Genomic DNA, 27,404 nt, shown 5'->3' on the forward strand with positions numbered 1-27,404 from the left:
TCTCTCTCTCTCTCTCTCTCTCTCTCTCTCTCGCTCTCTCTCTCTCGCTCTCTCTCTCGCTGCTATCTCTGATCTCTCTATCTCCTATCTCTAGCTTCTCTCGATCTCTCTCTCTCTCTCTCTCTCTCTCTCTCTCTCTCTCTCTCTCTCTCTCTCTCTCTCTCTCTCTCTCAGTCACGAATTTTGTTTCCTGCCCCCAGTATATGAATATTTTACAGCTAAGAAGCTTAAAGGGAACAATGAAATGGCCTGCAGTTAAATTATACCCTATTTTCATAGCCACAGAGCAGAGAGAGTGGGAGTATGAGTGCAATACAGAGAGAGAGGGGGGGGGGGGGGGGGCAAAAAAGCATGAGCGGTATAATATTTAACGATATTAAGAAAGCGAGCAGAAAAACAGTTTTGACTCTGGACGTGATGACGCTTGTCCTCCCTCTGCAGTCTCTACTGTGAAATGTCTCAGCTCAAAGGGTCACACGTCATTTATCTCAGCTGCTGTAGCAAAGGTCGTCTGACTCGACAGCCACCAGCCCACTGCTTCAGCCACAGCTCAGACATTAGAAGGAGATGAAAAGCAGACAAGTGCACACACACACAAAGTGACAGGAAACAGAAATCATCCAGGATGGAGCTCAAAGAGATCACATTACCAAATAAGTATAATGGTGTACGGTCATGGAGAGAGCTCTAGAAACATACTTGGGATAACTCACTAACACTTTCCAGAAAAACAGACCTAAGCTGTACTTTGTCTTGCTGCTGTAGTGGTACCGTTAAGGGCAAGATAGTTTGTATCCTTTATCTGGGTAGATGCCTGTACATCATGTTGACTCGTTTTTGTAATAAATTGTGTTACTTGGATTTTTAAATTATGAGATTTCTGATTTTTTTTTTTTTTTTTTTAATATTTGATAGAAATGTATATGTTACAGAGAACATTCGCCTACTAAGACACTATTGTGACTTCTTTCCTGGATTACTTATTCTCTGTGCATCTCAATAAACCTTCCTCTAGTTAAAATTTGTCATTTTCTTACACACTAATTTAGTGTAATATTGTGCAGAAGCTCAGTAGCTTGGCTTTTCAAGTTTTTTGGGGGATTTCTAAGGAGACAGTACTCTTAGTCGTTGTGTGATCCGGTACACTGTTGTGATAAAGCAGAAAAGTCTGTAGTCGGAGATGTAGTCGGAGATGTAGTCGGTTCCCAATCATACAGTACAACCGGGCCGTCTAACGGTTCTTTGCAGAAACCTACAATGGTGTAATTACCCACGGATAGGAAAGTTTCTGTCTGAGATTGAAGTGCATCTTTACCCTTAAATGTTACTCAAGTACCAGTTATTTTATACTACATCCGTATTTCCAGGTGAAAGATAAAAAATTAAAGCATGAAAACCACGTATACTTGAGGATACCTCCCCAAAACGATCATCTGTAGAGTTTACAACATACAGCAATCTTAAATCACTTGCACAATTTATTTTATTTTATTTTATTTTATTTTTTGTGGTTCAAGAACATCTTATCCATTGTTAGAAAAAAAGCTTAGTGGATAGAAATAGTGAATGATTTCCATGCTCCTCTGGGGTTGGGGGTTCATTTCCCACCTGAGTGCACAAAGTTTGCATGTACTATGTTTTCTTGCCGGCTGATTGGCATCTTTAAATTGTCTGTGTGAATGGTTTAGTGTGTGTGTGAGAGAGAAAGTGCCCTGCGACGAGTTGGCACCTTGTCCAAGGATAAGTGGTACAGAAAATATACCGATGTATGGATGGATGGATGTATTGTATGGATGGATGGATGTTTCCATTAAAAGTAAAAAAAAAAAAAAAAACAGCTTTGATGTCAAAGTAAAGAAGTCTATGCCTGACTTTATTAGTTTTATCATTTCTCAGCAAATGGTCTGTCTTTTTACAGGGCCACAAGTGCATGAGAGAAAATACTTTTGCCAGCACACTTGCTTTGAACCTTAACCTGCTTCGGCTTTGATGCTTTAGTTCTCCACTGCTGTGAATGAAGTAAAGTAAATGTATAATAAGAGAAATGATACTGCAGAAGGAATGAAACCTGTGTGCTGTTTCCCCATCACTAATCTCAACCAATTTTCACCCATTATGGCTGAAACTATAGAATTGTAGAGAAAAAAACTGAATGAAATCTCATCTTTTAGGCTAAAGTGAGTGAGATAGTGTCGGCTATGCGTGTAATCTGGGAAGCGATGGTTTCATTACAACTCACGGCAGTAATTGCTTGTTCATGAACACTAGACTCGGGTCACAAAGTTAAAAATGTGGCACAACCCTGCAATTGTAATTTACAAGGACAATGGTGAGCGATAGATATAACACCAGAGCACTAACAGGCCATGTCACAGACCATGAGTCAACGTCATCTGATCGATAGGCAATTACATTACCGCTGCATTCGGCTTCAGATAGACAGTATTCACGGACCACAGAAGGCAGAAGATGAAGCAAGGCTTGGGCCTCTTCCATAAACTCTGATGCCAAAGAGTTTCCTTTTGCCAGTGCATCTACTATTATTCAAACAACATCTTCAATAGGCCAGTTTGAAGCACTTAGGAAGAAGGTAGCACAATAATTAATTGAATAAATCATAAATCAATGTTCAAAAGCACTCACCTCATTGCTATTTAAATTGATATGATAGTCCTAAAATGGTAATGGTGCTGATGAAATTTAAAACTAACGTAAGTATTAGAAGATAATAATAATAATAAAAAAAAATGGATGCTGCAAAAACATGTTTGCATATGGAGGAAGAAAAAGAGGAAGGTGGACTGACTAGGATATGAAGACTAGATAAGAATAGGGCACGTGCTGTGTCTAATGTTGCAGACAGTTATCTACTTGTAGTGTATATTAGAAAACTGAATTCTAACGTCGGCGTCTGCAGTTTGGAGGTAAGCGTGAGTGAGTGACTGCATGCATTCTGTGCTTCCGGCTCTGTACAACTATTGGTCACACGCCATTTAGCTCAGCTGCTGTTGTGAAGGTCATCAAGTAAGTGTAATGGTGTATGGTCATAGAGAGTGCATAAAGATACTTCAGACAACACGCTTGCTGGAAAACTCTGGAAAGCGTGTTCCACAATACAACTATTAGCTGTTTCGGTTTAATCGTTTGGCCAAGAGGTTTGGCAGAATTTTGATCCAATCAGTGAATGATCTGAAGCCCTGTTAAGAATCTGTCGTCATCTATTTGAACATCTGATGGATGGCCAGGCAGAAATTGGTTGCTTTGATTGACCAATTGCAATCAGATTATAGGAAAGTATGTAGAAAAATTTCCAACTGCAGTCTCCTGTATTACCTGTCCTACACATTTTAGTCTTTGATGTAAAAGTACAGCTCTGTATAAATCTGTTCAGAAACCCAACAAGATAAAAACAGCTTGCTTGCTAAAAAGGTTGCGCGCATTGGTTTTCTGGCAAGACTCTCATTCTTTTTTGCAACTCGAGTCTGCCCACTCGATGCTTTACCTGCTCCTGCTTGCTACAGTGCAAAACTGTTCAAAAGTGTTGTGTTTTCATGCCTTTATTGATTTTATTGTTTTCTGTACTTTGCTCATTTCTATCAGTTTTTGGATAGTTAACACTACCTGCTACTTAGAACCGTGATTGTATTTGTAGTTGTAGAACCATGTGGAATTGCATATGCGAGATTCCCTTCCCCTCAACCCGTCCACCCGGTTTTCTCTCCAATTTGGTCACCAGCTAGCTCTGCCCTACGATCTACAGCATCTTACCGACTGTGAAATGTGAAAACCGACACGACCTTCCGTCAAGACTCGAAGTTCAGCTAACTGCTTCCTTCTAAACTGCTGTACCTGCTGCATCAAATGACAGCATACTGTAACACCCTCAGAACAAAGCGCCAACTGCCCTCTTTTGCACTTGAATCAGAGTCAAGTGCTCAGTGATGATTTGATAAGAAAAATGTGCACAATGCAATCACTGATGAGCAGGTATTATATTTGCCCACTTCAGCAAGCTTTAGTCGCACCACAGCACAAATCCGCAGTGTCGTACTTCACTTTGTTCTTTGTTTTGTTCATGTCCTGTCCAGTTTCTCGTAACGTTTCACCTATTTTCGGTTCCACTCTAGACTTGTGCTTCTACTTAAACCCTTGTGTGTGCTGTGTGTTCACTGGGAAGAGTTTCTGTCAGTTCTGTCTCCTCGTCTGTGTACCCATTTGTAAAACATTGTCTGTTCCCAACCTGCCTGAGATTATATATTGTATAGATTTGTTAGGACCTTAGCAGGAGTTTTTTTTTTTTTTTTTTTTGCCAAGTCTATATGGTACCTGACCTGCTTTTTGCATTGTTTTTGGATTTGCCATGTCTTTAGTTCGAATAAAGAAAAGCTCACACTTATGGTGTGTATCCGTTCCTGTGCTCCACATGACAATGACATCCAAAAAAAATAAAAAAATAAAAAAATAAGAGTTAATAATGAGAGTTTATCGCAAATACTTATCTGAAAAATAAACAAGCTTAACATTTTCCTCGAACTGACTCATTATTGCAAATTATTGTAAATTAGAAATGCGCTGAACATCCGCACTTCAGATGCCGAATATTTTCTCATTACCAACGTCCACGCTTCTATCTACCCACCTTTATTTTACATTCGCATTTGTTCCATGTATTTTTAAGCACATGTAATCACTGTCAAACAACTTCCAAAGGTCTCCATGAAATTTGAGCTTGCTGTGACTATCAAGAACAATTACCACATGCAAAAATCTCATTTGCATAATGTTTTCTAGCACGACTTTGTATGCGCCATCACTCGTGCAATTATTTTTGTAAACCTCCTGCAACCTGCCCACTAACTGCACACAATTTATCCAATTGGAGACGCAAATTAGAGTCTCGGTGTGCTAAAAGTGACATGGTGTGTTAGAAGTTTGGTGAATGATTTCAGCAGCCGGAAAACAAGACAAAATAAAACAGGGTTCATGCTGCTAGGTGGAGTGTTACGGCTCAAAGGGGGTAAAAAAAAAAGGAGCAGGGGGGGTTAAGGGGCTGCTGGAAAGACAGCAGAAAGACAATTTGAATGAGCAAACAAAGTGATTGGTATTTTAGAGCACATCCGAGTTCTGTCTAAGAAAGTATTAATTGGCTACTCACTCTAATTAGGATGAAAGTCTTCAAAGTGTTTCCTCGGGTTTCTACAGCCTCTGGCAGACAGACGCGCTAGTTTTTATAATGAGGAAGTGCATGAATGAGAGATGATCAATCCACCAAAATAAATAATGATAAAGGAATGAGAAAGGAACGTTTGTGAAGCAGATGGCTTCATCGAATTTGGATCTATTTCATTTTTATTCAATGAAGAAAAGAATTCTCGACCCTTTCCGCTACGCCTTCTAAGAAGTCAGCGTTCGGCTTTCGTTTTTAGACGTGTGTGTTTGAGCGCTGAGAGAAGATGCCCGGCGAGATGAAGAGACAATGCATCAGGAGTCACCCCCTTGAAAAGGTCACCCTCCCACATGAGGGCCAATTAGAGACTCCTGTCAACCGCAATCACAGCTGAATTACCACCTCCAAAAGGTGGCAGCTCAGAGGTCACGTCAGGCAAAAAGCGAAAGACAAGCGCCAGGGAAGATTGATTATCAACCTCTCCTTCTTTCTCTTTCTCTCTCTCTCTCTGTCATACACTTTGTCTGCCTCTGCATCTCTCATTAGGATTTTACTAAGACCAGAGGCACCTGTAGGGCTCCACGTGTCATTCACAGATCACACGTACTCTAACAGGCTCACATGGCTACTTGATGATGTTGATGTATTGAGCCATTAGGCTGCATTAGGCTGCATCATTACACTGCATGTGAAAAAGAAAAAACAACATGTCTGAATCTGAAGATTTTCAAAACAGGTAGGAGAAATAATTTAGCATTAATCCCTGGTACTTTTGAATTCTCAAGTCTGATTGGTCATTTTTTTTTTTTTTTTTTTTTTTCCATCAGTATATACTAACTCAAAGTCATCCGAACATCCATTTCTGTAGCTATTCTCCTACACAGGGCCACGAGGAAACTAGTCTGTCCCAGGGGACAAGGCAAGGGACACCTCCAGAGGACAATATCTCACACACTTACACACTACAAACAATTTAGTGATACCAATCAGCCTACAACACGTCTTTGCAATGGGGAAAGACAATTCACACACACATCCTCACACACACATCCTCACACCCTCACACAAACCCTCACCTGCACACGCACACACACCCCAGCACACACACACACACACACACACCATCACACACACACACACACATGCACACACACACGCCCACACACACCCAACCGCACACAACCAACCGCACACACACACACACACACACACGCCCACACGCACGCACACACCCGCCCACACACCCACACACCCCGACCCGCACACACACACACACATATACATACACACACACACACACACACACACACACACACAAGCACACACACACCCGCACACACACAATCACCAAGTCATCCTGCTCCGGATAATAATAGTTTAATATGGTAGATTTTTTTCTGTAAAAAGACATTTATTTAATATTTCTAGAAGGAGTCTCCATGGAAAAAGACTTCCCGTTTCTGTGTAGCATTTTTGTTTGGAAGAGGAAAAAAACAAGAAGGCCAGTGACGGAACCACCGCTAACATATTCTAAGGAACTAATTTGTTTCATGGACCTTTTACATCTTTAACTGTAGCTGATAAAAATGCTCTTTAATTAGTAACTGTTTGCAAAGAACTGGTAGAACATGAGTAAATCACTTCCTCTCATCCTATTTTGAGGTTTTTGTTGTTGCTTCCTGTCGCTTTCTGCATGATGAATGCTCGGGTGTGTGACTTATGCATCAGAAGCTAATGGAATATTGATTGCAGAAAGATTAGTACTGACCAAATTGCAACAGGCAAAAATTCATCTTTTTTTGCAGTAGTTGTTGATATCTTTTCTGCAGACCAGACTTAATTGCTTGCTCAGAAGGAGGAGAAAAAAAAAAAAACAAGTACAATCCATCAATAACACATTTTGAATGACGTCCCACTGAGGAATTCTGTAAAACACACTCTTATACAAAAATTGCTCAAAAACTACTGTTGTGTAGATTTTGCTCTGTGCTACCGTTTGACCTGCAGCAGGTTGTTTCCCATCATGCATTAGCAATGTGCTGTGAGTGCAGACTTGCTTGCTAACAGGTTTAGTGCTGGTCTGATAGTGATGATGCAGAGTGTGGACACATGGGAAATGGGAAGAAAAGCACAATTAAACTGGTGTGGAATAGCACACGAGAATGTACACACAGGTACACACGCACGCACAAGCACACACACACACACACACACACACACACACAGCTGAGGAAAGTCACTTTAACACTGCTCAACATGCTGATCTGCATGGGGCTTTACACACTGGGATTGTGTGCATGCAATGAAGGATGTTGAAGAGAGAAACAGACAAGAGGGAGAGAGAGAAAGAGAGAAATAATAACATGCAAGATTGAGAGCGTGAGAGACAGAGAGTGAGTGTGACAGAGAGAGAGAGAGAGAGAGAGAGAGAGAGAGAGAGAGAGAGAGAGAGAGAGAGAGAGAGAGAGAGAGAGAGAGAAAGAGAGAGAGAGACTGAGAAAGAGGGAGGGAGGGAGGGAGAGAGAGACAGAAAGAAAAAGAGAAAAAGAGAGAGCAAGTAAGAGACAGAGAGAGAGAGAGAGAGAGAGAGAGAGAGAGAGAGAGAGAATAAAAGAGAACGAGAGAATGGTCAGTGAATGTATGAAAGAGAGACAGTGTGTGTGTGAGTGAAAGAGAGAACAGGAGCGAGAAAGAGAATGAACGAGATTGTGAAAGAGAATGAAAGAGAGAGGGATCGGGGCATCCGTAATAATTCTTTATTATATTTGTTTCATTATAGAAATATTCCCATATTTGATTCCTAAACACAAACACAAAGAAACCAGCACTTTTCCTATCAGCTGATATCCAACACCGACATCCTCTTAGTTACCAAGGCAACTCTCTGTACACGTTTATTGTGAAGTCATGCAAACCACAGGAAAAAAAGAATTCACCCTCATCATGGTGCGAGCGAGAGCTCAAATCTCCACGGTGCCACAGAGATCCCTAGCTAGGAGTCGAAGAGAGCACAACAGAGTAAACTGGCTGTGCTGTCAGGGTGGGAGGAGAGTCACTCTGTCCTCTGCCAAGTGACACACTAACTAATCGTGGGTGTCTGTGAGCTCATGTACTGTATAAGGAAGAGGGCGGATAGCGCTTTGTATGTAGCGTGATGTAGCATGTGCAGCAGTTCTATAGAGTCGTGGGGGCTGATTTCACGAGTCTTGGAGGAAGCACAAGTTGGGTAGCTGCTGCACGATATGAAGGAGACAATGAGAGGAAAGTGATAGATTGTGGGTTCAAATGGGGTTCAGGGAGAATAAATAAATAAATAAACAAACCATGGCATGAGCATGTTTCACCTGATCTATGATCTGTACTCAATTCGATTCTGCATAATATTCTTAAGGCAACATTTATAGAAATTTTTAGGGCATATCCTGCTCTTCAATCTTATTACCAGATCAGATTCCACATTTTTTCTTATCGGATCCTTTTATGCCATCGAATATAGTGAAAACTTCTAAAGATACTGAAGCGCGGTTCATGCACCTGAAAATCTGACTAAAAAAAATGATAAATTGCGAAGGCTACAGCCATAAGACCTGTGACGTTCTGCTTATCTCGGTAAAAAAAAAAAAAAAAAGGTATAGGGAGGATGCAAGAATTGACTGTGGCTTCAGTGCTCAGTTTTCTGTACTCGTGTTTTATTTATTTATTTATTTATTTATTTATTTATTCCTCAATACTCAGATACTGGCATTGTATCACTAAGCAATGCTGCATGTAAAGCAGCAGAATGAATAGAGTGCATTAATCTAACTGAAACTGAGATAGCGCATCTGTGTAAGTGTGACAGTGTGTGTGTGTGTGTGTGTGTGTGTGTGTGTGTGTGTGTGTGTGGGACAGAGAATAAAATGAAAAGCATTACATACAGGTAGACACCCTCTGACAATCAAGCCCCCTGATGCAGACACACCCGCATGAGAGAAGGAATGAGAGGTTTATCATGACAGCGATATCGATTCTCACTTTCATCCATCCGTCCTCTTTCCCGCCCTCTCTCTCTCTCTGTCTCGAATGAGTAAATAAGTGCAAGCGTGTAAATGCATCAGTGCTGTGCGCGGCTCCTCTCACCTCCCGAACGACAGAACGAACAAATGTGGCTCTGTAATTACTCTTTATGAGAACTTTGTGACGACGGGGCCGGTGCAGTGTGAGTAATGATCATGCTGCATTGTATTCAATATAAGACGTGAAGTCTGTTTCCCACGTGGGTGTGATAATGACAGCAATAACACTGAGTGAGAAAGCAGTGAACAATGAGACAGCGACCGACACACACACACACACACACACACACACACACACACACACACACACACACACACACACACACACACACACACACACACACACACACACACACACACACACACACACACACACACACACACACACACACACAATGATGGCTTGGCTGGTTGAGTCTACATTGGATCATTACATCTGCCCAGGGAATTTGTGAGTGGATGGTGATTATGAGCACAGAGTTAGAAAACTGTGTGAAATATGAGTAAGGCATACATATGCTCCCAAAATCTCTTCAATCGAAAGTCTATCGTTACTAATACCTTCAAGCGTTACCGCATAACAATGGCGATGTCATGCTAATTGTTACGGGATGTTCAGAACACGAGTCATGTCACGAAGCTGCCTCGACAACTAGGTTAGCACTACAGGGCAGGGGGTTCGATTCCCTTCTCCTTACTTCTGTGTGTGTGTTCTGCCCACGTTTTATTGTTTTATGCTTTAGTTTATTAAGATCAAGCACTTGTGGCAGAAATATCACTATTTACTCCAATATAAATATTTGAGAAAAAAAAAATTGTGTTTGTTTTTTCAACTTTTCCATGAATACTTTGAGAAAGAATTACAATGCTGAACTTGCCCAAAACAGGCAGAAATTTCATTTTTGGCCTCTAGTAAATTTAAGCATTAATACAGATGAAACCAAACCGAATGCAATCCCAGAGATTCAGTATGCAAATGATTATCATTTTAAAACAAAGACACATTTTAAAACACCAGCGCACATTGTGTTTTTAGCCTCAAAACAAAATTCTAGTGTTTTACTAACTTTCTATTGGTTTCAAGAAACAAATACAATCGAGTATGTCAGGACATTTATCTATTTAAGACATCTTCCTTTATTGTGTAGCATACAAAAGTGAGCCAAAATGGGCTGGTGTACTCGAAGTATGAAAATATGAAATAGCCTTCGAGTGCATTCGGAGATTAAGGTGATGGACGTGTTACCGTGGTGTTGCGATCATTGTTGAGCCTCTCTAACAAATCTGCCTCGAAGGCCTGGACGGAGGGCGCGAGAGACACACACACACTATTCAGCACGCATGAGAATGCTGGCATCAGCCGAGGTCTGTGCAGAGCATCTCCTAAAAACACACAAAAAGGAAGAGTTTGAATAAAAGGTGAACGTTTGGAGCTTTCAGAGTAGATAAAGTTTTCTGAGTATTAAAAATCCAACATGATTTCTGAAACGCAGAATTTAGTTATTTTCTTTTATTGATTTATTTATTTTTTAAACAAACCCTTGGCACATTTCCGGTTTTAACGTGCCATGTTTTGGAGCTGTTAAACATAACGAATGCACATGGAAGTGAAGACCATCTGAACGTAGCCACCTTTCCAACAGTAGTAAAAAATAAAAAATAAAAAAAAGCGATTCCATTCTGAATCAACACAATACACTGTGAACCAAAACAAACAAAAGATTGCATGTATTTGTTGCTTTTGTCAATTTTGAAAAGCTTTTAAGATAATAAAAAAAAAGGACAGAGCTGTAATGCTAAAGAAATTAGATGTGTCCTAATTATACAATAAAAATGTTACTCACCAAACGTTTTTAGTTTTTACTTTTCGGTACATAATCACGCTTTTTTTTTTTTTTTTGTCTGGAAAAGAAACAGGAAACAGGAAAACAGGAAAAAAAAAACAGGAAACAGGAAAAAGTCTATTATCTAATCATGAGGTCAAGTGATTGCAATGGTTTAATCAGAACGGACAGAGCAGCACCACTGCTAGTGGAGAGTTTCACAGGAAGTTGGCTGTTTATCACAGGTTTTAACAAGCCTGAGGCTGAACGATACAGGATCTCCTAATGATTGTTTTTATAAGTGGCTATTCAAAGCTGTCCTGTTTTTAGACACCTCTGTGATGCATGATGTCTACATGGCCATCTATTCATCTTCAAGCACAGAATTTACTGAAGTCCTAGACCTAAAATGCCTGTCTCGCCACTAATCTGAACATTATCGCTTCCTCTACTTCCAGTCTTCTCATCAGGCCCAATCTGCCCATCTAACATATACAGACAGCCTCTTTAATGTGAGACAGCTGTTCTTCTTTTATAGCACTTAAACAGGGGATCTGATTAGTGGGGCAGATATGCTATTAAGGGCCACCCAAGAACACCAGGGCTTTTAGTGGTTGGCAGTTCAATCAGACATGAAAATGAAAAAAGAGCTGAATGTGATTGTTCAGAATGAGGTAAGAAAGATTGTGCTAGTGTTTGAGAGTAGACTTCTTAGTAGAATCCATTTTAACACAACTCGGTCATCAAGAAAATGTAAAAGGGGCAGCACATTAAAGTCACTAAGAAATGAGTGCCATTACAATATAACGGCCTATTGAACAGAGATCTAAGTGCTGGCTCGCTAATTGTCTCTGTAGTAGTTTGTAAAATTCTGACAGGCGAGCACAAGGAAGCCACACTAACATGACCTGTAGTTATATGTTGCAACCCCTAGAGCAAAGACAAGATGGCTGTCAAGAAGATTTTTTTTTTCCATTTTGGGATCAATAAAATACCCCGTTAGGTCTATAACAGTGAGCATTACACAATCGTTAGACTGTAGGAATACATGTAAATCTGAATCTATCACCCACAATGCATCATGGGAATCATTTTTCCCCAAAAAAAGCTACTCTGAATAAAGCGTTAAATAAAAAATGTACACTAACAATGTACCCTAAAGGTGATCATTAACCATTACATTTACAACATTTGGCAGACGCCCTTATCCAGAGCGACGTACATAAGTGCTTAAATCTCTAACATTGAATACATTAATGCTGGTTCACTTACTTACTTACTTACTGGTTACATACTTAAGATACCATGAGTTTAAAACATTTGTTCAAAGTTACAATGAAAAAGTGTCAAAGGTTGTTTTTTTTTTTTTTTTTTTTTTTTTTTTTTTAAATGCAAAAGATAAGGAAAGAAGTGCTAGTTGAAGTGTTTCCTGAATAAGTAGGTCTTCAACCGCCGCTTGAAAATAGCCAGTGACTCAGCTGTCCGGACCTCTATACTTGCCTCTTACCCTGAAAGATGGTGGAACCAGTCGAGCAGTGCTGGTAGATCGGAGGGTGCGGGGTGCAGTGCGAGGAGTGATGAGGGCTTTGAGGTAAGAGGGAGCTGGTCCATTTTTGGCTTTGTAGGCCAGCATCAGTGTTTTGAATCTGATGCGTGCAGCTACCGGAAGCCAGTGGAGGGATCGCAGCAGCGGGGTGGTATGCGAGAACTTTGGCAGGTTGAAAACAAGCTGAACAGCTGCATTTTGGATCATTTGCAGAGGACTGCCAGCAGTGCATTGCAGTAATCCAGTCTAGAAATGACAAGAGACTGAACAAGTACCTGAGCAGTCTGTATGGACAAAAATGGCCAAATCCTTCTAATGTTGTAGAGAAGAAACTGACATGGGCGAGTCACATTAGCAACATGAGAGGAAAAGGACAGTTGATTGTCCATGGTTACCCCAAGGTTGCGAGCTGTGGCTGAAGGGGAGATCAGATCGTTGTGCAAGGATATAGCAAGATCATAACTTGGGGATGAATCACCTGGGATGAACAGCAGTTCAGTTTTGCTAGGATTGAGCTTTAACTGATGAGCAGTCATCCATGATGAAATTTCTGCCAGACATGCTGAGATCCGGTCAGAAGCTGTGGCATCTGAGGGTGGGAAAGTTGTGTGGAAAAGATAAGTTGTGTATCATCAGCATAGCAGTGGTAAGAGAACCCATGTGATGAAATAGCTTCACCAAGAGAGTGAGTATACAGGGAGAAAAGAAGAGGACCAAGTTCTGAGCCCTGTGGGACGCCAGTGGAGAGTCTGCGTGGAGCAGATGTCACTCCCCTCCATGTTACCTGATATGAGCGTCCTTCCAGGTAGGAGGCAAACCATTCCCAAGCTGATCCGCAAATCCCAAGACTCTTGAGGGTGGATAAGAGAGTCTTGTGGTTGACCCTATCAAACGCTGCTGAAAGGTCAAGGAGGATAAGGACGGATGACAGTTTGGCTGATCTAGCAGCATGTAGCTTCTCAGAGACATCCAAAAGGGCTGTCTCTGTAGAGTGAGCTGCTTTAAAGCCAGACTGGTTGGGATCTTGGAGGTTGTTCTGTGAGAGATAGACAGACAGTTGATTATAGACAATGCGTTCAAGAATTTTTTAAAGAAATGAGAGTAGTGATACCGGTCTGTATTTACTGATGTCTGATGGATCCAGAGCAGGTTTCTTTAGAATGGGAATAACCCTTGCTCTCTTGAAAGTAGTTGGTACCTGACCAGATGCTACGGATCTATTGACGATAGTGGAAATGAAGGGCAAAAGGTCTTGTGAGATGGTCTGGAGCATAGTGGTAGGGAGTGGATCCAATGGGCAGGTGGTAGGATTGCAGGACTGGATGAGTTGTAAAAAGTCTTCTGCTGCCAAAGTTGAGAAATGTGACAACGAAGGTGTAGGGAAATGCATACTCTGAGACCAATAAGAGCATGTTCTGTAGTTTACTTTATATATATATATATATATATATATATATATATATATATATATATATATATATATATATATATATATATATTTTTTTTTCTACAGTTTCCAGTCATAATGTTGTGGAAGATCCACAAGACAAGTTAGAGCCTGCATCACTTACAACAAATAACAGCAGCTCTAAAAGCCAGCCTTTTAGAGCTCTCCAAAAACTGATTAAAAAAAAATAAAAATAAATAAATAAAAGGTTCCAGATCAGAGTGACAAAGAGGAATTATTCTGAAAAATTGCGGATTCAGTTTTCCTCCAATGACTCAGCTTCAGTGTGGAAAGGTCTGAAAGCCATCACCAACTACACGACACCATCCCCTACCACTGTGGTGAATCAACAATTGGCAGACGACCTGAATGAGTTCTACTGTACTGTAGGTTTGAAAAAGCCCAATTCTCACCTTCTGTATCCCCCTAATCTGTCACAACTTCAATTCAGTTCATTGAGGATGATGTGTGTCAGGTCTTCAGGAAGATCAAGAGAAGAAAGTCTCCAGGCCCAGACAGCGTTTCACCAGCCTGTCTGAAAGCCTGTGCTGATCAGCTGGCCCCCATCTTCACGCAGATATTCAACACGTCACTGGAGCTGTGTGAAGTACACTCATGCTTCAAAAGCTCCACCATCATCCCCGTCCCAAAGAAACCCAAAATTACCGGACTTAATGACTACAGACCTGTAGCTCTAACATCTGGGGTCATGAAATCATTTGAAAGACTGGTTGTGGCTTATCTGAAGGACATCACTGGACCCTTACTGGACCCTCTGCAGTTAGCCTACAGAGCAAACAGGTCTGTGAATGATGCAGTCAATATGGGACTGCATTATGTTCTGCAGCATCTGGACAGACCAGGGACTTATGTGAAGATCCTGTTTGTGGACTTCAGCTCTGCTTTCAACACCATCATCCCATCACTCCTCCAGCCCAAATTAACCCAGCTCTCTGTGCCTTCCTCTGTCTGTCAGTGGATCACCAGCTTTCTGACAGACAGGCAGCAGCTAGTGCGTCTGGGAAAACTCAAATCCAGCACCCGCACCGGCGCCCCCCAAGGCTATGTTCTCTCCCCACTGCTCTTCTCCCTGTACACGAATGACTGAACCTCTAATGACCCCTCTGCCAAGCTCCTGAAGTTTGCAGACGACACAACACTGATCGGCCTCATCCAGGACGGTGACGAGTCTGCCTACAGACTGGAGGTTGAACGGCTGGCTGTCTGGTGCAGCCTTAACAAACCTGGAGCTGAACATGCTCAAGACAGTGGAGATGATAGTGGACTTCAGGAGAAACACCCCCCCCCCCCCCTCTATCCCCACTAACCATCATGGACAGCATTGTCACAGCAGTGGAGTCATTCAGATTCCTGGGAACCACAATCTCCCAGGACCTGAAGTGGGACATTCACATTGACTCTGTTGTGAAAAAGGTTCAGCAGAGGTTGTACTTCCTTCGTCAGCTGAAGAAGTTCAACCTGCCACAGGATCTGCTGAAACAGTTCTACACTGCCATCATAGAATCTATCCTTTTCACCTCAGTGACTGTTTGGTACAGCTCAGCCACACAACACACAACACCTAATATTTGTACTATGTATACCTCAATTGCACATTTCATACTTGCACATCTGTACATACATATTGTCTAAATGTTTACTGTTACTTCAACCGCACCTTTCACAATTGCACGTGTACATACAAATTGTATATATTGTATACAATTGCACATTTCTCACACTTGCAAATTTGTACATGTATATTTCATATGTATATTCAAACTGCATATTTCACATCTGTAAATGTGTACATACAATTATACTGTCTCATTCTGTTAGACTGTGGAGCTTCTGGCAGTAAAACAAATTCCTCGCATGTGAAAACATGCCTGGCAATAAAGCTGATTCTGATTCTGATCTGATTCTGATACCTCCATTATGGGAAAAACTCCTCAAACTGACTGTTTCAGTTCTGGCACTGGAGGCTCCTTCCATAAATGTTACATTAACATTGTTATAAAAAAAAATGCACCATCATCAATTATCTTTGTTTCTTGGTTAAATAAAAACACGTGTTTTTTTTTTTTTTTTTTTTTAAATACTGTGACTATAGAAGCAGGGATTCCCAGAACCTGTGATTTGAATTACAGCCTGGATTCCTATCACAGGCTGAAGAACCAGGCATGAGAATTTAACAATAATAAAAATTATACCATGGCGTGTTTAGAACATATGAAGACAGTAGATGCAGCTGTAACACAAACGACAGATTTATATTCAAGCACTCATTATAATGCGTTATAGTTTCTACATCGACTAGTCATAGCCAGTGACAGGTGAAGTGATTGCCATTGATTATGTTACAGTGGGAGAGTGTGGAATGTTGCTGCTGGGAAATCTGGGGTCATATAGCATTCATGACACATACAGTACCTAACTATTCATTGTTGCAAACCAAATATACCACTTCATGCCTTTCAGCAGGATAATGCACACGGATACACTGCAAAATTCGTTCAGGAATGGTTTGAGGAACATGAACATTGGTTGGCTTCGAATGTCACTTTAGGAGACAGTTAACAAATTTTAATTTAAGTTTTATGGAAAAAAGTGTGACGTAAGCATTTCATAAGAGTCAAAGTTTCCAAGGACTTCAGGACAAAGGAGTCTGTTTTTATGGTAGAATGGCAAGCTGTGCAAATGTAACTATAAACCATTGACATGTGCTTTGTTTATTATAAATGGGTCATTTATGAAAAAAGAATAAATCATCATAATTTTTGGCTAATTGTTGTAGAATAAGAAACTAAGGGAAGTGTCACTCCGCTTGCATGTCATGCTGCATCACACCCCAACCCACCAAAGTGCATTGTCTTCACTGGGACACAGTGTGCTATGTGTTTATTCCTTACATAACATCTTGTTCAAAAGAATCCTATATACATTCTGGCACATGAGACTAGGCTCTAAGAACATTAGACGGTTTTAATGTCATCTCCCAAAATCGACTAAAAGAGCGATTACACAGGAATGTTATGTTCCAGAACCATTAGGCTCTCTCGGGAAAAACAATCTTTCAACTTTATAAACCGGTTTAACTTTGTTTTAAACTCATTTTTAGATGTTTTAGTCCTTTAGGCTGTCATTGTTTTCCTGCTGTTCTCAGCACTCTCAACAACAAACCAATTCCACAGCAGTAATGCCAAAACTAACAGCCAGTGATCACTTCATAAACTAGTGTTGCTTTTAAATTGAAAATTTCTCTCTGAAACTCCAGAAAGAGGAGAAAGAGGCTCAACCTAAAAGGCAGCAAGCACCATTCGTCCAACATTCAGTTTTTAAGAGCTAAATATAGAGCCAGCATCTTTATATATGCATTTGATATGTGCCTTTATATATATATATATATTTACACACACAAACACACACACACACACACACACACACACACACACACACACACACACACACACACACACACACACACACACATAATGCACATATCAAATGCATACACGCATATATATATGTATATATTACAAGAACATTCCCTACATCCATAGACAGAGAAAAAGACCTTGATGATGTAAGCCCGTGTCAGTTCTCATATTTCACTGTAGTTTGATGAAGCTTGATAAAAGAACATTATTTAATCACACTCTACAGTGTCACCAGATGAGGATGGGGTTCCGTTTCAAATCTCGTTCCTCCCAAGGTTCCTTCCTCATATCGTCTTGAAATCTTTCCTCTTGATTGTTGCCTCACTCTTGCTCATTAGCAATAAATATAAATTTTATTCTAAGCTTTTTTATATTTTTTTTTGTTTTAAAAAAAAATAAATTATCATCAATGCCCATAACTCGTTAACCAGTCTGTCATACTTTAGAATAAGTTGATCTGTTTTCCAGGCATGGGATAGGACATTGAATCTGAATTAAATACTAAAAAAATAATAATTAGAAAACATAAAAAGCATATTAACGCTCCTAAGATCCCATGCATATAAAAATTCAAAATACTTCATGTAAGGTTTTCAGGTGCACGTTTTCTTAAAAACACTGTGACAAACCTCTTTTGGGCCAATTTTTCTGCATGAAAATATTTCCAATAACATTTTTAAATAGAAATCATTCATTTAATAGGGAGATGGATAGAACGAACAGCAACAATAATTGTTGTTTTTCAATAATGTACTTAGCAATGTAATAAGATTATTTTGCTCTAGGATGGCAGAACCTGCACCGCTGCCCCGATGTGGCTAGATCAGGCTGCTTTAACGACTACCACACAGGTGCTGAAAGAACAGCACCACTTCAGCACCTCTGTTGAGGAAAGCAGAGGAGCACATGGCCAGGGGGCAGGGGGCAGAAGTGAGCCAAAACAGGCGGCCAATCCGTGCAGTGGAAAGAACTCCTCACCATCCAAGAGAAAAAAAAAATATCCTGGGGCATCTCTCAGGGTACAAGGCAGGTACTCATTGAGACTCGTCGGTGTTTTGGTACCAAAACTTCCCCTTGGCGTCCTAAAAGCTGAATCACTGATTTTTCAAAACAACAAGTGAAGACCTACCTCTTCCTGAAATATTTAAATTAACACTTACTTACTTTTCCTGAATGTTTAAATATATTACAAACTAAAAGCTATAGTTCCTTCCAACAGAATTTTTAAACTGATGGTATCCTTAATCTGTCACCTAGTGAAGCAATATTGATGTATTCACTGACTTCAAAGCACTTTTGTACGCTGCTCTGAGTACATTGCATCTGCCAAATGCTGTAAATATAAATGTCCTTGTGTTTTCCCTCATCCCTGCTCTGCCAAACCGGAAACTTCACCAGCACTGAAACACCGCCGGCATCACCTCCCCACATCTTGTCCTGCACCTCAATTCAGCCACTTATCTTCACCTTTCTTGTAAATAAAAGAGCACTTTTTTTGTACACTATCTCCGTCTCTGGTGTGTCGGAGTTTATGTGTCGATGCTGAACAGCTGATACAGCTGACTGCTGTATTTCTAGATGCATATAGATGTGAAACTGTGGACATGAACAATATCACAATGTATTATACAATACACATTGCATGCACATGTGTTTTCATGGATGTGTGAAGGGAGTGCTCATATGGCCTGTCTATGGATAATGTGCATGTGTGTTGTGTGTGTGTTGCAGTGGTAGACAGGATTCTGTAAGATGGGATATTTGTGTGCGTCGAAGTCAGTGGTGCATCACGCTCAAAGCTAAATCAATCTCATTTACAGATAGAACTCTCGCACGCACACACACACACACACACACACACACACACACACACACACACACACACACACACACACACACACACACACACACACACACGGTCCAGCAAAACACACTCCTTAAAACAGTGTTGCCAAGAAAAAAGAAAAAAATGCCGAACAGACAGACAGACAGACAGACAAGCAGGCAGGTAGGCAGGCAGACAGACAAACAGGCAGGCAGACAGACAGACAGGCAGGCAGACAGGCAGGCAGGCAGACAGACAGACAGAGAGTAATCACACAAACACACAAAGGTTCTCATGGTCATTGTTTTTCTATTTAAATGATTATTAAAACGATCATCTCATTCAATCAGACAGAACTTTAATTCAAATGACCCTGCATTGGTTCTGACTGAGGTATGAAAACTATCAGTTCGATTTTTAATAGATTGTTACGCTGCATGTAAACACTGCTAATTTGTTATTAATTACTAATCTTTCCTAATCTATTTTTCTTTACAAAAAAGAAAGAAGGTAATCAGTTAGTTTGAAGAAGGAAAACTGGGACACCTTCACACAGGAGGTGTGAATATTTTATAGTTGTTTCTCTGAATTTGTTTAAAGAAACTACAGTTTGATTTGTTGTTGTTAACGTTGTATAAACTGAGCAACAACTTATTGGTATAATAGTTATAGAGTAAACATAGAGTAAACATGTCTGTAGGGGGGGCAGAGAGACAGAGGGGGAGAGAGAGAGAGAGAGAGAGAGAGAGAGAGAGAGAGAGAGAGAGAGAGAGAAAGAGGGACAGAGAGAGAGCAAGAGACAGAGTTCTGACTCTAGACAGAGATAGAGAGAGAGAAAGAGAGAAAGAGCGAGAGAAAGAGATAGAGAGAGAGAAAGAGAGAAAGAGGGACAGACAGAGAGAGAGCAAGAGAGAAAGACAGAGAGAGAGAGAGAGAGAGAGAGAGAGAGAGAGACAGAGAGAGCGAGAGACAGAGAGAGAGAGAGAGAGAGAGAGAGAGAGAGAGAGAGAGAGAGAGAGAGAGAGAGAGTGAGAGAGAGAGATAGAGGGGGAGAGAGAGAGAGACAGAGAGAGCGAGAAAGAGAGACAGAGCAAGAGAGACAGAGCAAGAGAGAGAGACAGAGAGAGAGCGAGAAAGAGAGACAGAGCAAGAGAGAGACAGAGCAAGAGAGAGAGACAGAGAGAGAGAGAGAGAGAGAGAGAGAGAGAGAGAGAGAGAGAGAGAGAGAGAGAGAGACAGAGAGCGAGAGAGAATAAACCTTTTGAAACTCTAGTCTGAGTGTTGGTGGATTAGCCACGTGTCATGATCAGCTCTTTCTAAATATTTCCCTCTACTTTGTCAAACTCACAACAATCCATTCCCCATTCCCATAAAGCCAGGTTTTATTTACTGTAGAAAATTCCTACGAACAATATTCAGAGGAGATGAATGACAAATTCCCCTAACACTTCTTAAAGCCAAGATATTACAAGCTGTGCCCAAGACTACAAAGGTTCTCCTGCTGCAGTCAAGCGGTTACAGATCTAATTTGATTTTTTTTGCCCTTGATGGTTCTGAGTAATATCATCCTTTAAGCCACTTTGAGGACTACATAAAAACCTTAAAATCATCTCTTGGATTAGTAGAGATTTGAGACCCATGGCATCATGGGTAATCTTACCTGTGCTGTCAGTTGGAGGAAGGACTCCAGGGATGAGCTCATGGCCAGAGACCATGATATTGGGTGGGAGTAGGTGCATGATGGGATTGAGGGCAGGATGCGGCTGGAGATAATATAGCAGCTGAGTTCCTTCTATCGCTGACAACACTGCATTCACTGGGAAGAAAATAGTGAGAATTAATCAGAAATCTGTGTTTTTTTCCTTTTAATATTAAGCTCAGTATCACTATGTGACATCATAACCAAAAGAAGTCTCCATTAAATTCATGTTTGGCAAAGCAAAGAATGAATGAATGAATGAATGAATGAATGAATGAAAAGAGAGAAAGAAATAGAGAAAGAGAGAGAGAGAGAGAGAGAGAGAGAGAGAGAGAGAGAGAGAGAGAGAGAGAGAGAGAGAGAGAAGATTTGGTGAAGAATTTGCTATAGACAGACAGACACAGACAGACACAGACAGACACAGACAGACCTGTCATTACATACATAGCAACAGAATGCCATACTAAAACTCAACCCCAGCACAGACAGTAACTTCCTGTAGCCTCTAAAACAGGTTCTCATCAATTCTTCCACAAGATTTTCCATCGGAGACAAGAGCAAAACTGACTTCTAGTTAACACAGAGTGTTTTTTACTGAACTGAACCTTTTACTAAACATAGTATACCAAGTCAGTCATGGGAACGAATGACAAACAGACAATCGACAGTGTAACAATACAGAAGATGAAAACTCCATGCAATCCTGATACATTTGTGGATTAATACCACAAGAATTGAACAATGTGTAATAATGTAAGAATAAGCAGAATATCTGGGTTTAAATTTACAATTATATTTTACAAGTGAGATAACTGGGATAAGTTTTTATTTTTTTTCTTTACAGTCAAAGTTGGCTTCATTTATGAATCTTTCAGTATAGTTGCACACAATTTTTTTTATCCTCACGTGTACGGCGATAAACGTCAGTCAGCCAGCATGGTTTACTGCACAGCTTAATTGCTTTTGCTGATGCACACAGAATTCCAAAAAAGTCAAAGATCACTGAGCTGTAATGTCTATTAAATGGTCAAAATAGTTGACCCTGGCATGCAACACACTAGCGACACATCCGATGTGTCACTCAGTCACTTGGTGCTGACTTTCACCCTTCTGTATATACTATTTGGGTTGTTGAATTAAAACAGATATTAGAAGCTATTCATCTGTAAATATAAAAGTGCAGTAACTCATCATACATTGCAGATCCTTACATCCATTTCTCCTGTTTCAACATATCAGTTTCTACCACTGACTGTTCACTTCCTGCCTAACATACCTCACCCACCTTGACAGGTAGCAGTGTAATAAATAATAAAAAATCAAATGTTATTCACTTCACCAGTCAGTGGTTTTAATGATATTGATGATTGATGTACATGATTTGAAGCTGATCTAGATAGATAGATGTACTTTACTGAAAGGGAAAATATGGGGTGTATAATATTGACAGATATAATAAACGTATAATAATTCAAACTATAATGTTTGTAAATGGTAAATTACATTGGGATACAAAATATTAGTCTCTACATCCAAACAAAAAGAGTTCTTATTATTTAATAACATCATAACATCCAGAAAGAAAATCCATGTTATAATTAAAATAAATAAATAAATAAATAAATAAATAAATAAATAAATAAATAATAATAATAATAATAATAATAATAATAATAATAATAATAATAATAATAATAATAATAATAATAATAATAATAAATTGTTATTATTATTATTATTATTATTATTATTATTATTATTATTATTATTATTATTATTATTATTATTATTGGTTTTTAATTTTTCTGTTAGTCATCATATTTTGAAAGCAAATCCAGGTTCTGGGGGGGAAAAAAAGGAAAAAAAGAGTCCTATTACCTTAATCAGAATAAGGTTCTTCAAGATGAAAAGAGCGTCCTACTTTAGCCCACTCCATCTCAGCTCCCAGTATCTAGCACTTATCTTATTTTTCCTTATTTTTTAACCTACACTTATCACCAACTTCAGCAAATCCTCCACATCCATCAAGTCGACATGCCATTACAGACTGCTGTTTCCTATTCACATCTACATCTGTAATTCTGACCTTTTCTGCCAAAATGTTATCTCTCATTGTTTATTAATTAAACACACATTAATTTTACAGAATACAACAATGTAATAATGTAGAACAGTTTCTAATCACACTCTCCAGTGTCACCCAAATGAGGACGATGTTCCCTTTTGAGTCTGGTTCCTCTCAAGGTTTCTTCGTCTTCCATCTAAAGGAGTTTTTTCTTGTCACAGTCACCTCAGTCACCTCAGACTTGTTCGTGACATCAGCATGATGTTAAATGTTCTGCATAGCTGCTTTGGGACAATGTCCATTGTTAAAAGTGCTATTCAAAAAATTGTGAATTGAATTAAACTAAAGAAAATGTAAGAATCTGAAAAATATTTGATGTCATGAATAAAAGTCGATGTCATTCGTTCCTGCATGTTGAAAGTAAATTAAGGTCTGCTGATCGATTCTTCAAGGTTGTGTATTATTCATCAGCCGAGCTTATTTGACACGGAGTCATTTGTATGGTCAAGCTTGAATCTGTGCTCAATTCTGTGTGACTATGAACTAGGGATGAATTTTCAAACTGTGTATGTGTGCAAAAAGAATGTGATCAAACGTGTGCAATATTTTAAATGTGCTTCTTGATAGCTATTAAACTCACAAACGAGTCTTAAATCCTGACACTTCAAACCAAACTCCTTGCAGTTCCTCATTTTCATATTGTGATGTGGATTTGAGAGACATAGTGGCTAATGTATGCAGTATGCTTGATGCAGGTTGCACATTTCCAATAGCAGAAGAGTGCAGAACTTTTCAATAAGGAAGCAGAACCTTCTGTAGGCTGGTAGAAACGTATTTGATCACTTCTGAGACTTTACTAAGGTTTTATAAAGAATATCTAGATGCGCTTACTAGACAGAATGAATCTAATCAACGGGAATGTCTGGGTTAGCCAGGGCAGCTTGTTTTAGGTACTGCAGAAGCAAGCACTGTTCACTGAAGCAAGCATAAGTCTTAGACATGAAGCGTCTTCAGGAACTTTGAATGTTTAGTGCATCCCGAGCAGCAGAAGGTGAGTGAAGAGGACAGAAGCTCTGAGCAGTGGTAGAGCACCCGGATGAAGAACGTCATTGCTTTTGAAAGTTTGCTCACCCACGGTGTAGAGAAAATCTTTACTGGTTGACAAATTTGTAGCAGTGTCTCATTTCCACCACAACATCACCCACCAACACATCTTGCATAAGTCTGATGTAAGACTTTCGGCTGTTATGTAAACAGAGACCGACCTCACAACCTATTTCATTAGTGACCAGGAGCAGAAAGCTCACTGCTCTGTGTGTGTGTGTGTACGTGTGTGCGTATGTGTGTGTGTGTGTGTGCGTGTGTGTGTGTGTGTGTGCGTGTCCAAATCTTGGATCAAATGCCATCACAAGGGTTTGATTTGAATTTAGAAGCCAGACGATGAAAGGACAGAAAGAAAAAATGAACGAGGGAAGGAAGAAATGAAACAGTTGGTGAAAAAAGAGAAAATGAATAAGGAATATGATGCAAGGATGGAAAGAAAGAAAGAAAGAAAGCTTAGGTCAAGCGTTCAATAGTTACAGTAATAATTACAATACAGATACTGTACACACACACACACACACACACACACACACACACACACACACACACACACACACACACACACACACACACACACACACACACACACAGCCACCAAACACTTTTTCATTCAAGAAACAAATGAGTCGCACACATGGCCAAAACAAGAACACAATTGGTAGCGGCATGCCATCACTGCAGCCGTAATAGCTTCTGCTACACTCGCATATAGCATCTGCAAGATTCAGTGTGTCTCTATATCGTGTGTGTGTGTGTGTGTGTGTGTGTGTGTGTGTGTGTGTGTGTGTGTGTGTGTGTGTGCTTTTTTGTTGAAAAGTCTTGCAGCATGGTTATATTAGCTATAATCCTATAAAATAAGCAACACTGACATCTTAATTGCGGCGTGGCACAGTAGAATAATATGGCACGCTTGTCAACAAAGCATGCACAATGACTACAGAGTTTACTTGGCTTCCTTTGCACAGCTAATGGGGGGAGATTTCCACTGAATGTAAATTCAGTTAGCTCATCTCAGCTCACTCCAATGACTCAATAAATGCCTCAACTAATTACACCTCTCCATCTGGGGGGAAAGTGAACGGACGCAGAGAGAACTTCACTGCTCATCTCCAGCGAATCAGGAACAATTAAAGCTACCCTTTAAGAACTGCTGAATCAATTCACTCTAGTGCTCAGACGCTGCAACATTTCTGCTGTCTTCTTTTGAAAAGTGGAGCTCTGGACACATACATAAGGAGCAGACCAACCATCAAAGAGAAACAACAATGTTTATTCTGTTTGTTTATCCCTCCAAATTTAAAGACCTCCCTTTCTCTGTGTCACATTGACACTCGATCCGAACAGATAATTCATTAACAGGCAAGTGGATTTTTGGGAAAATGATTAGTCTAGCCTGGTGCTATTGAAATTGTCTAAACTCCCCACACTCCTTCCACACACACACACATAGACACACAGACACACACACACAGACACACACACAGACACACACACAGACACACACACAGACACACACACAGACACACACACAGACACACACACAGACACACACACTCTGTGTATAGTGTTGGCCCAGAGAGTATCGGATCCATCCAATAGAAAGCATTTGGTTGTGTTCATTAGTGGCCAGTGGCCCAGTGGGCAAACGAACACACACTCAGTGCTGCTTGGCATCAGCCTCTGGCACACAGCACCCTGCAAGAACTGCTAGTGTGTGTGTGTGTGTGTGTGTGTGTGTGTGTGTGTGTGTGTGTGTGTGTGTGTGTGTGTGTGTGTATAAAGTGTGTGTGTGTGTGCATGCGTGTGTGCACAAGGTGTGTGTGTGTGTGTGTGTGTGTGTGTGTGTGTGTGTGTGTGTGTGTGTGTGTGTGTGCGTGTGTGTGAAAAGGAGATAGAGTGTACGTAATAAGTAATTATGTCACTTAAGATATTGAAATAAACTGAATAGTGAGGAAAAAACTACACAAGTTATTAATCAGGTTTGTGCACCAGTACACACCTACATCTCCACAATGAATCAATCTGGAAGAAAGGAGAGGAGAGGAGAGGTAAAAGCAAGGAAGAAAGAGAACAAAAATGAAGAAGAAAAGAAAGAATTAAAGGTAGGTTGTGGAAGGAAGGAAGGAAGGAAGGAAGGAAGGAAGGAAGGAAGGAAGGAAGGAAGGAAGGAAGGAAGGAAGGAAGGAAGGAAGGAAGGAAGGAAGGAAGGAAGGAAGGAAGGAAGGAAGGAAGGAAGGGAAAACTGCTGATTAAATAATGATTGTGATAGTGTGCATGTGAATACATCAGTATGATACATATAATAAAACGGCTATATTCTGTGTATGTGTATGCGTGTGTGCACGTGTGTGTGCGTGTTTGTGTGTGTGTGTGTGTGTGTGTCAGAGGGTCACAGGGACTGAATTAGTGGTAAGATTAAGCGCACTGAGAGCAGAGCAGCAGCACTACATTAACACTCCACTCGTGAGTCTCTCCGAGGGCACGGGCTCATCTGCTACAGCACGTCCTCCTCACATGGGGAATAAAGCAGCTCTCCTAATCCCATTCCTCTCATCTCCTCCATTTCCTCTCTCTAAAGTCCATTCTTGCTTTCTTTAAAAGGTGAAAGGGACTCTTGTTTTTTTTTTTCTCTCATCGAACATTAGCAATAAAGCTGTTTAGTTCACACTGAATAAACAAGCACACATTGCGTTATTTCAGAGATCTGCCATAAACGTTCAGTTCTGTAAACCGATTCTTTAACCTGATCCCTGACCGATCTGCATTCAAAACACACACATGCTAAGTTTTAGCGTTTATTCAGCCAAATAACAATATGCTGAAACACGATTAGTCATGCTTGCACCTACATTCTAAGCTGTATGTTTTCAAGAGCAACACAATTTCACACACAGAGACGAACTGTGGCTCCAAGAAAACGTCCTACTGAAGAAAAACAAACTGGACCACTTTACTTTAGTATTAACATCTTTATACTACTGTGCTGTTGAAAAAAAGTGTGGATACATTTTCAGACGGAAGTTCAAGCTGTAAGGCAAATCCCATTTATATCATTATGTCCATAGGAGCAGCTTATACACCTTGTATGGCTTCTCTAATTATAAACAAATGTAAATTGTTGTCATGAGCTTCATCTCATGGTACCCAAAACAGACCTTTTGAAGGGTTCGAAGGTTTTTTTGAAATTCAATTACTAAGAATAATAGGAAATCCAGTTACTGTTGCCCAATAAC

At 40.2% G+C, this 27,404-nt stretch overlaps 1 protein-coding gene across 3 annotated transcripts in view; it reads right to left on the bottom strand.

Moving 5' to 3' along the window:
* Positions 1 to 27,404, bottom strand: part of nphp4 (nephronophthisis 4) — a 169,421-nt gene that overhangs the window by 111,010 nt on the left and 31,007 nt on the right. For all 3 annotated transcript variants that reach the window (XM_047799914.1, XM_047799912.1, XM_047799915.1), the window contains 2 exons: positions 20,964 to 21,119; positions 10,469 to 10,605 (listed from right to left, as the gene is read on the bottom strand). In XM_047799914.1, coding sequence (XP_047655870.1) covers positions 10,469 to 10,605; positions 20,964 to 21,119 — 293 coding nt within the window. The remainder of the gene's footprint in view (positions 1 to 10,468; positions 10,606 to 20,963; positions 21,120 to 27,404) is intronic.

This window comes from Tachysurus fulvidraco, chromosome 14, assembly GCF_022655615.1.
Source record: "Tachysurus fulvidraco isolate hzauxx_2018 chromosome 14, HZAU_PFXX_2.0, whole genome shotgun sequence".
NCBI lineage: Eukaryota > Metazoa > Chordata > Actinopteri > Siluriformes > Bagridae > Tachysurus > Tachysurus fulvidraco.